General features: G+C 50.0%; 1 protein-coding gene across 1 annotated transcript in view; it reads left to right on the forward strand.

The window, feature by feature from the left end:
• Positions 1-1,230: 1,230 nt before the first annotated feature.
• LOC102426351 (protein dopey-2-like) overlaps positions 1,231-11,358 on the forward strand; it is a gene marked incomplete at its 3' end in the record, with an annotated part of 38,491 nt that continues 28,363 nt past the window's right edge. Inside the window, 2 exon segments of the mRNA XM_023745500.1 lie at positions 1,231-1,433; positions 3,652-3,816. Of these exon segments, the coding sequence (XP_023601268.1) occupies positions 3,679-3,816 (138 nt within the window).

Consider the following 11,358-nt stretch of genomic DNA (forward strand, 5'->3'; position numbering starts at 1 on the left):
GCCCCTGCGCCTGGCAGGGTTGCCGCGCTCGCTGGCGTGCGGTGCCCCTTCCCGCTCGCGGTGCAGCTGCTCTTGGAGGCTGTGCCCGCGGGCCTTCCCCGAACCTGGGGCAGCTGCCGCACACGCAGGAAAACCTTCGTGGGATGGTTTTGGCAAGGAGATGGAGGCCCCCCTCCCCCATCCCCGCCTGCTCCCACGAGTGTCTTAAAGCTTTCCACAATTTCATTACCACTCTGAAATTTAAAAAAAAAAAAAATGCCCTAGAGTTGCCTAAACCAATGAACCAGTCGCCCATGGGTGTTTCTGAGCTATAGACGGAAGGTCGATATCTGTTGCTAAGTGTTCTTGCTCTTGGGAGCGTGGCTGTCCTTTTTCAGTTTTCATCTAACTCGGAAATGTGCCTTCCTGTAAACATCTTTACAGTGAACTTCTTTTGGATCAGGCAGTAGACTTTTCACTTGAATTTGTTTTTTGTTTTTTAAAATATGTCTTTATTGATTTTTAGCGAGGAAGGGAGAGGGACAGACAGAAACAGCAATTGGCTGCCTCTCGCACTTTCCCTACTGGGGATGTGCCCCGACCCGAAATGGAACCAGTGACCTTTTGGTTTATTCAATGCTCAACCACCAGCCACACCGGCTGGGCGAATTTTGTTTTGTTTTTTTTTTTAAATAAATTAAGCATGTGTAAGGTGAGAGATTCTCTGCTGACATTTTAGATTTTCAGGCAGATACATCTGGTGAGATACACTTGTGTAAGTGACAAGCCTTTTGTTTATTTGTTAGTGGGCTGTAGAACTCTTATCAGTTTTATGAGCTGGCGAGTCTTGCACAGAAAAGTTATTCAGGATAGATTGCAAGATAATTATCAAAAGAGCTACTTTAAGGGCTGAACTCTTCCTTTTACCTGTAGCATAATGTAGTGAAGGCTCGGCTCTGTGGCTTTGAGCTGGCCTGAGCTGGGATCCTGATGCTGCCAGTTGCTTGCCCGGTGACCGGGGCCGTTTTCTGGAGGACTTGATTCCCAGCATCCTCGTCTGGAGGCCCATGGTACCCAGGTCCTAGGACTCTTGTGTGTTACATGAGAAATGCATGCATAAATGATGGATTTACCAAGCCCACCCAGAAGACTTCCTTAATGCGTAATATTGAATGCCCCAGATTTTGAAATAAAGGAGCTTGCTTGAATGACTATTTCCAAACTTCTCACCTGTGCTGTTAGTTACGCTGACTAGTTCTTTCTTCATATAGCCAACCATAACATTGAACTGCTCCAGTTACCTGCTCTTACCTGGCCGACACCCTCATTGCCCTGAGCACACACCTGATCGCTGACAAGGCTCTCTTCCTGCTAACTAGCCGCCCATACCTGTGGACTTCAAGGACCCCTGTGCGAGTCAGTCTTAGGATAAGCAGAGTGCCTTGAAGAGAGAGGTAGGTGGAACCTTGTAGGCCACACGGTTAGTGGGGAGGAGTTCGGATTTATTGTAAGTTTAATGGGGAGAGTTTAAATGTGTTGGGGACGTGTTTTAATTCACGTGAAGAGGATTCTTGGAGCCCTGTGTGAAAGTGCATTGGAGGGGGCCAGAGTGAAGGGGAAGCATTCAGAGGCCTCTGCAGGCTTGCAAGAGAGAGGTGCGTGCACAGAGGTGCAATAGAAAGAGAGCGAGTCCACAGGTGTTTGGGGAGAAGAGCCAACTGGACGGGCGTTGAGTGTGGCAGGTGAAGAGAAGGAAGAGTCGGGAATGATGTCAAAGGATCCGTGGATGGGGAGCCACTTTCTGAGGAAGGAGCATGCTGAGCAGATAGAATCAAGTTTTTAGAAAACAGCCTTATTGAGGTATAGCATAACATTCATTCGAGTATACAATTCAGGGATTTTTTAGTAAATTTGCAAAGTTGTGCAGCCATCGTCATAATCCAATTTTAGCACATTTCCACTTCCCTAAAAAGATCCCTGGTGCCTATTTGCAGTTACTCCCTGTTCCTTCTCCCCACCCTCGGCAACCACCAATCTACTTGCCGACTGTATAGATTCAGCTATTCTGGGCATTTAACACCAATGGAATCATACGTGGCCTTTTGTGACCGGCTTCTTCCCCTAAGCGAGTATTTCCCAAGTTCATCCTCCCTGCAGCCCGTGCCAGTACTTTGTTCCTTCTCATTGCCCATTCGGAGATATGGCCCTTCACCGGGGCCAGTAAATGAAGGCAGCGAGGCCACATTTTGCTGAGGGACGCTTGAGAGTCTGGTTTGGGATGCACTAAGTTGGAGACACCTGTGCTACTTCCAGGTGGAGGGGTCCAGTGGACATTTACATGAGTCAGGACATCTGAGGGGAGGTTTGGGCAGGTGTTATAAATCCAGGGGTCATTGGCATGAAGATCATATTTGTAAGTTATAGGAATGGGGAGATCACTGAAGATAAAGAGAGAAAGAAAGAGGACCCAAGGCTTGGTGCCAGGAATGCCAACCTTTCCATATCTTGTTGAGTACTTCCCAGAGTTCTAATTTGTTTGAATAGACTGATGGGTTGACTTTCAGATATTTTTAATAGGAAATATTTTTATTTCAAAATGTACATATTGAAGGCAGCCTGGAACCTTACAGGCTTCTGGATGTGTAAGCCTACAGAACAGACAAATGCACAGAGCTGCCCTGGCCCTGGGGTTGGACCTGGTGGGGGACACGGGAGGGAGGGTGTCCTTTCATACCTATGAGCCCCTGAAGTCGTAAACATAGAACACTTCATAGATCAGCAGTACATGCTATCAGATCTTTAAATGAGTAAGAACAGAATGACATAAGCACGTATGTGTATTGTGTACTTTACATCGTATAAATGAGGGGTGCTTACACAAAGTCAGGTCAGTGCAGCATTCCCTGTTCTTTGTTTCCCTTCGTCACAGTGGGGATAAAAATAAAGGGAAGTGGATGCTGTTGGAGTTGGGAATAGATCGGCTACATCTTGGGCTTTGTAATAGCTGCAGGGGTTCATATATAATGAATGTCTCTAACCACAGGAATATTCAAGGGCAAGAAGAATAAAATGAGGGTTGCTTGGGCCCTGGTGTAACCACCCTACATCCAGACTCTACACTCTGGCCTAAAGCTGTCAGGGCAGCACCTGGTGGGTGATTGGAGCTTAGTAACTGGACAGGCTGTCAGACGCTACACTCTTACATCTCATGTTTTTTTAACATTTTTCCCACCAGATTTTCTTCGAGAATATTTCCAATTCTCTGTCCTAGTCTAGTTGTAGAGGGTTGGACTGCCAAAAAGCTTGTTTCCTCAGGTTTTATAAACGCCCTACAATCGGAGGGGCCATCTGCATTCACAGTTACCCATCGGGAACAATATGTATCATCCGATTTGTAAGTTTCCGTCCTAGAATTATTTTGTCAATGAAGTAAAACCCTGGCATTTTGCTTCTGCCTGCTCCGTCCCTTTGTCCCGCTCAGAATCCAGGAGGCCGGAACTGTTTATCTTTTATCTACCATAGTGCCTGGCCCAGAAGCCTTGCTAAATATTTGAATTGGATCACCTACCCCGGGAGTTTGTGGACGGACATCTGTCCTCGGTAGCTCTGGGCTAGGTGCGATGTGTGTCCTTGAATAGCTGCCTCATTTGTTTATTTTTGATTCGCTTTTAGATACTTTCTCTGCTGTGAGAATGTAAGATGGATCCAGAAGAGCAGGAACTATTACATGACTACCGATACAAAAATTACTCTTCAGGGATTGAAAAGGCTTTAAGAAATTTTGAGTCCTCCAGTGAATGGGCGGATCTCATCTCTTCACTGGGCAAGCTCAACAAGGTATGTGGGCGGAGCACGTTTGGATTGCGTGGAGGCGGGACACTGCTGTCCTTTTACTTTTCTAAGGGACTGCCTTACTCTTACACCACTGTTAACCAATCAGTGCACATCCCTCCTTCCAGCTTTTTCCCTGAGCATAGCATTAGTGTGGACATTAGTAGACAATGAAATTGCCCAATCAATTACTCAAAGATGGATTGTTCTCTTTGTACTGCTTAGGATTGATATGGCTTTTTCTTCTTAGGTTTACTTTTAAATAAATATTTTTCTTGATTTCATAGAGGAAGGGAGAGGGCAAGAGATAGGAACATCAATGATGACAGAGAATGGCTGCCTCGTGCATGCCCCCCATTGGGGACCAAGCCCACAACTTGGGCATGTGCCCTGACTGGGAATCGAACCGTGACCTCCTGGTTCATAGGTCAACACTCAACCACTGAGCCACACCAGTCAGGCTTTGGTTTACTCTTGACCATTTTTCTGCTGATTGGTAACCCCTGGAAGAGTAAAGGATGAAATCTACCCGGAAATTGTGTGTGTGTTTGGACGAGGAGAAGAGGTCAGGCCTAGGAAGACCCAAACTGGTCACGTGCGGGCTTGACCTTGTGTGCTGTGATGGGACCGTTGTATTTTCCCATGCTGCTCAGGAGGATGGCACAGTAATGGCCAAGCGCTCAGAGGACCGTGTGACCGTAGGTAGAGGATATCTGGGCTCCGTGGCTGTGGGGCCGGAACTCCTGGCTGGGATACCTGCCTTTTGAGCCCAGTGCTATGTGGGAGTTGGGGGTGCCCCTCCCTACTCTGCAGCTCTCCAGTCCCCAGGTCGCAGACACAGGGGACTCTGACAAACCTCACTCAAGAGAAAGGATTTCTCCATCTACCTCTTCAAGGTATAGGGCGGGGTGAGGGATGCCAGCAGGCTGACCCTGGTGCAGTGCCTGGCCCAGTCCACCCGGCTGCCAGAAAGCAGCTCCCCGCACTCCCCAGGCCATCGGGCATGCGCAGATAGGCAGTGATCACAGGTTGTGCCCGGAAGCTATGTTTGTCCTGCAAAGTATATTTACAACCTGTGGTCGTCACGGCTGGGCACTGGCTGGATGCACAGATGTCAGAAAAGAGCAAGTAAGAGCCTAGGAGTCGGATTTAGAGCTCTGGCTCAGGAATTCCCAGGCTGACACCACACTCGCTGTCGTGCCTGAAGGTGGCTTCCTCTGTCAGGGGAAGGGAGAGGCGCTGGGGTAGGATTTAGTTGTATGCAGGTTCTTCCAGATGTTTTGACGTTTCAGTTCTAGACTCTCTTGCAATCTAAAGATAGCATACTTATTTTTGGAGGGTGTGTGTTCATTATTTTTATGTTGAGGTAAAAATCACCTAACATAAAATTTACCATTAACCATTTTAGACTGTATTGTTAAAGGGATTTCAGTACATTCACGATGTGGTGAATCACCACTGTCTAGTTCCAGAACATTTCCACCATCCCCAGCTGAAATCCTTCCCAGCCCTGCCCCGCCCCCGCCCCACTGAGATGCTTTCTGTGTCTATGGACATGGAGAGACGGAATGAGACAATAGGTGGCCTTTTGTGTCTGGCTTCTTGCAGTTAGCATGTGTTCAGGGTTCATCCAAGTTGTGAGATGTATCAGTATTGTATTCCTTTTCATGACCAAATAATATTCCATAGTAAGGATAGACCACATTTTGTGTATCCATTCATCCGTTGGTGACCTTTAGGTTTCCACCTTGGGGCTATTTAGTGCTGCGATGAACATTTGTGTACAAATTTTGTTTGAGCACCTGTCCTCCCTTCTTTAGGGCATATACCTAGGAGTGGAATTTAAATGCAGGTTATCAAGTACAGTTACAACCTTTCTTTTTTTAAAAATATATTTTATTGATTTTTTACAGAGAGGAAGGGAGAGGGATAGTTAGAAACATCGATGAAAGAGAAACATCGATCAGCTGCCTCCTGCACACCCCCTACTGGGGATTTGCCCGCAACCAAGGTACATGCCCTTGACCGGAATTGAACCCGGGACCCTTCAGTCCACAGGCCGATGCTCTATCCACTGAGCCAAACCGGTTAGGGCTGTTACAACCTTTCTTTAAGGAGCTTTTCAAGCATTGGCCATTCATCATTCAATAGGTATTTGAGCGCCTACAACATGCCAGTACTGTTCTAGGTATCAGGGTACAGCAGAGAACAAAGGGGAAGCTGGGCGATAAACAAAATACCTGGGATCTTAGCTGGATGAGTATTGTGGGAACGGTAAGGAGGGAGGAGACAGTAAGTGTTGGGGGGATGGCACAATATTAAATGGGTTCATCGAGGAAGGCCTTGCCGAGAAGGTGCCATTTGACCAAGTTCCGAGGCTGTGCCATGTCTGAGGCCAGTGAGGCCACGGAGCAAGCGAGGGATGGGGAGAGCATAGGAGATGAGGCCACAGTGGCAAGGGGTTGGGAGGGCTCCTGGTCTTGTAGGTCCTTTAAAGCGAGCCTGACAGTGGCCACCGAGTCCTCAGGGAGCCCTGGGAGCTGAGCAGAGGGCATGGCCTGGCTTCCCGCCTGGTTTGCTGGAAGCACTTCCAGCTGCTCTCTGGGGCAGGAAACAGGATGGGTCAGGAGATGGGAGGGGTCGGGGAGGCAGAGATAGGGACACCGCAGAGCTGTTCCTGTAAGGAGGTGGTGCTGTGGGGCAGGTGTGGATTCCAAACAGACTTCGTGGGAATAGCTAACAGGACTCCTTGTGGATAAGATGTGGGGTGTAAGAAAAAGAGGAGCCAAGTGCGACTCCCAGGCTTTCTCCCGGGTCTTCAGCTTGAGGAGACGTGAGGACGTGAGGCAAGGATGGGGTGGGGAGAGCGGAGGAGCTGGCTCCGTGGGTGGGCAGGGAGGCGGGGTCACTTTGGGATGGGTTAGTGTCATCAGGTAGATGTGTGAAGGCAGTTGGATGTGAGTCGTATTGGATAAAAGTTTAAAAATACCAGTTTTTGTCCTGGTTGGTACCCAGTTCTCTAATCCCACTACTGTGTCCTCTTTGCTGGAGCTTCCTGTCCTGCTGCTGTGATTAGGCAGTGAGTGGGAACAGCCCCGTGAAAAACTTACAAGATATCGGTGGGATGAGGGTGACACTGTCCCTACCTCAGCCCTGCCTGTGACAGACAACACTCCTAGAGAGCGTACCGTGTGCTGAGGACCTGCCATGCGTTACTGTGTAACCCTCACAGCCTGTCTTGACATTGGTCTCAGTCTAAGCAACTTGTGAAAGTCATGGGCAGCAAGTGGCAGAGGGAGGACTCAGACCCTGGCTGCCTGGCTGCAGAGCCCAGCGCCTGAGCTTCTTTCATGCCTGTGCCTGCGAGGCTCACAGAAGGGACAGGGTTCACCTCTTTGTGTGAGGGGCACTGTCTTCATCATCCCAGCGAGGTGGCTGCAATTATTAGCCCTGTTTTACTGGTGAAAATTCACGTGCCCAATGTCATGTGGCTGTGATTTTTATGGGTTGAATTATATCCTCAAAAAAAAAAAAATTGAGGTCCTAACGCCCAGTACCTCAGAAGGTGGCCTCATTTGGAGATGGGGTCTTTACAGAGGACATCGAGTGAAAATGAAGTCATTTAGGGTGGGTCCTGATCCAGTGTGATTGGTGTCCTTGTAAAAAGGGGAAATCTGGACTCAGACAGCATGTGGGGAAGGCACCATGTGAGGATGAGGGCAGAGGCTGGGTGATGCAACGATGAGCCGAGGAACCAGAGATTGTCAGCTGACTCCAGAGTGAGAGAGGCCCCTGGAGCAGGGCCTCCCGCAGCCTCAGGAGGAGCCAGCCCTGCCCACCCCGGGATCTTGGACTTCGGGCCTGCAGGCTGTGCAGGCGCATTTCTGTTGCTGTGTGTGCTGTGTGGTGCTTTGTTACAGCAGGCCTGGCAAACTGATACAGGAACAGGACCGAGGCATGAACACCTGGGTGCTGGGGACACAGCAGTCAACACGGCGTTCCTACTCTCAGGGTGCAGGGCAGTGGTGGCAGGAGGTGGACAGCAAACAGAAATGTGCTCAGTGCTAAGAGGAAAGTAAACCAGGAAGGGCGGAGGATGGGTGCCAGGTTAGACAGAGATGGCTCTGATAACGTGACATTTGAGGTTTGAGCAGAGGCCTGGATGCAGTGAGTGAGCTGCTGGGGAGGCCATCTGGGGCCTGGGCCTGGGTCCAAGGTGCAGTGGGGGAGGGCGTGGCTGGCTGAGAGGTGACAGGAGTAGAGGGAGGAGGTACCGGGCCGGTCTCGGGTTTTGTTCTGGGAGGGCAGGCAGCCATGGAGCTTCCAGGAAGGTTTGGAGCAAGGTGATTGCTGCCTCACCTGGTAGGAGAACCCCTCAGACTGATGCCTGGGGGTCAGCCCGAGCCTGGGAGTGTCCGGGTGGCAGCGGGCAGTGTCAGCACCAGATCAGTTACTGGACAGGGGGTTTGAGAAGGCGCTGGAGGGAGCAAGCCTTAGTGATTGCCTCTGCATTCAAGGCCACCTGAAAAAAATAAAAATAAAAAGGACACCTGAAAACTAAAAAGGACACTTGCTAGGAGTTGATGTGAATAAAGAATTTTCTTAAGGCTTTACTAGTAGTGATGGTTAGATTTCTTGGACTCCTGCATGAGCACAGAAATTCAGTGAGTAAATTAGTGATGAATAAGTAAGACATCTTTAAATGCAAATAGAAACAGTGCTGTGGTCTACAAGGGTCAGGTCAAGAGGCTGGTGAAGACACTGAGGCTCAGACTTGCTTGAGGCCTTCCAGCCCCACGGGCAGTATTTCAGCTGAGCCAGGGCCGCTGGGAGGCCCCCATGGGGTCAGGGTGAGGGTGTGGATGTCAGGGAGTGCTGAGCAGCTGAGAAATGAGTGAAATGTAAGTCTGGGGACATGGAAAGCGTGCCACCAGCCATCTGTGTTTCTTCATAGGAAGGCGGGGAGCATGTGTGACCGTGGTGAGGGTGAGTGGCTTTTACGGTCTGCATGCTGTAGTAAATTCCGGAGGGACAGAATAAAGAGCAGAATTGGAACCTGTGCTGTAGGTGGTCTGTGAGACAGCGTGTCGCTTCCCCGGTCATCTTAACCAGGAGATTGGGGGGCCATGGCGCTCCTGTCGTGTGTGTATGTGTGTGCGGGTGTTCAGTGTTAACCCTGACACGCTCGGCAAGTGCAGACAGAATGACACTCCCATGACCTGCCGATGGTAGGTGACGGCACTCTTTCTGTGTGTGAAGCCGGGTGGTCAGGTCGCTGTGACGGGCTGCACAGCTGATGAGAGGTGGGCCCCGTGTCCCGCATCATGTCCCCCATCGTATCCCCGGTATTGCCTTTCTGGGTTCTTCCTCCGAGTGAGACCAGCAGAGCGCCCCTTCCACAGCCGAGCCAGCAGCTGAACTGCTCCAAGTGAGTGTGAGCTGCCAGGCCCGGGGCTCCAGCAGGTGGTACGTCCAGATGCTTAGTACCAGCTGCACGTCCACCACCACTGTGCCCGCCTCTGTGGCCTGGCAAGGTATTTGCCCAGAAAGTGCAAGTCAATATTCACTGCGACAAGGTAAAGCGGATTCAGAAGAAGAGTTTTAAAAAGGAAACAGTGTATTCTGACGCAGCTGTCTGAGCTGCTGCCGGGGCTTCCGTGCCCCTGGGATCTGGGGGTGGCTGTCGGAACCTGCTGAGTTGATGATTGGGGGCCCTGCTGCAGTGCAGTGACGGTGACGGTGACGCTTCTGAGGAGGAAGCTCCTCGTTTACAGAGGAGTTGAACACTGTCAGTCCCCCAGTTAAACAAGAGCTGACCTCACTGGCTGCCCGTGAGTCCCCGCCCGTGTTGTGCCTTTTTCTCCAGCTGTCACTCCACTTCACCCAGCCTGGCAAGGTGGCCAGGCCACTGCCGTTTCAGGGGAGGCAGGACACACTCCGCGTCGGTGTTTGGCCTCCTTTCATGTGGGAGGCCCTGGCCAGTCCTGTTCTGTTGCCCTTCTTTCTGGAAGGGTGAGCACTGCTGGTGGCCTGTGGCAAATGCTTAATGAGTGTTCCAGCCGCTGCCACCTGGCCGGTCTTACTCATGTACTGCGTTGTTTTCGCGGCAGGAAACGAGCATCCTTATAAAGCTGGCCGACTTCCAGAAGGAAGCCAGGCGGTGTTGTGCCATTTGCTTGATGGAGATGCTTTTAACTGGCGACGAGCACCTGGCGCTCTGAGTCAGCCTCACTCGGTGCTTGGCTCTCAATGGGGAAAGGGAACATTTGCCATTTCATTTCACAGGCTAACACAGTTTAGAATCACACACAGTTCCCCCGCCCATGTTGTGAAACTACCTTTAACATTTTAAAAATTGTGATAAAATACACATACAGTTTATCATCTTAACCATTTTAGGTAAAATATGCACAACATAAAACTTACTGAATCAGCTTTTGAATCATTTTAAGTGAATTGAATTACTTTTTGAGCCCATGGTCTACCCTTTGGGGTTTTTATGGTGTTTCTCCCACGACCGTTCTGGACCGGCTACGAGTCCCAGAGAGGGTCAGACTGTGTCACAGTAAATCAACATGACAGACGCTATCTGGGTGGAGCCAGTAAGACACTTCCTGGTCTCTGTTAATGAAGCTCGGGTGTGGGTCAAGCCTATTTTTTCAAACTTTTATTTTGTGTTTTATTATTTTGTTTTGCTGAGCCCATGAATCCGGTGAGGTTATAAATATTGCAATTATGCCTTAACGATAGCTCAAGTAATACTTTTAAACTAGTCTAGTCCATGAGCGAAAGAAACAAGGAAGTTTAATTTCCTGTTTAATTATAGTTTCTCCTTTCTGTTTAGATGTTTAAAAAGTGATTTTGGAAACATGACCCTTTTTTCCTTCCCAATTAATTTGTTTTCCTGAGATATTTATTCTATAGTTGTAGAAGAACATGTCTCAAAAAATGTTTTTAATATGCATCATTTTTCAGTGACCAGTCACTTTGGGTTTTTGGTTTCCTGAAAAACACAACCCAAACAATGGAACTTCCCCCAACAATGGAACCATGCTCTACGCCAGAGGTCCTCAAACTTTTTAAACAGGGGGCCAGTTCACTGTCCCTCAGACATTCCACACATGCGCACTGCGGGCCCGGGACGAGTCGGCTGCTAAGCAGGACAGGCAGCGGCGGCAAAAACACCCGGCGGGCCCGATAAATGTTTTCGGCGGGCCGCATGTGGCCCTCGGGCCGTAGTTTGAGGACCCCTGCTCTACGCCTTTCTCCATGGAGAGGGTCCTCCCAGCAATGTGAGGGGACAGAGCCTGGAAGGAGAAAGGCAGGGTCAGGGCTGCAACAGCTGGAGGGGGGAGAGGGAACCTCTGCAACAGCTGGAGGGGGGAGAGGGAACCTCTACAACAGCTGGAGGGGGGAGAGGGAACCTCTGCAACAGCTGGAGGGGGGAGAGGGAACCTTTGCAACAACTGGGGGGGAGAGAGGGAACCTTTGCAACAGCTGGAGGGGAGAGGGAACCGCTGCAACAGCTGGAGGGGGGAGAGGGAACTG

The sequence above is a fragment of the Myotis lucifugus genome, unplaced genomic scaffold (genome assembly GCF_000147115.1).
Source record: "Myotis lucifugus unplaced genomic scaffold, Myoluc2.0 scaffold_552, whole genome shotgun sequence".
In the NCBI taxonomy this organism is placed as follows: Eukaryota; Metazoa; Chordata; class Mammalia; order Chiroptera; family Vespertilionidae; genus Myotis; species Myotis lucifugus.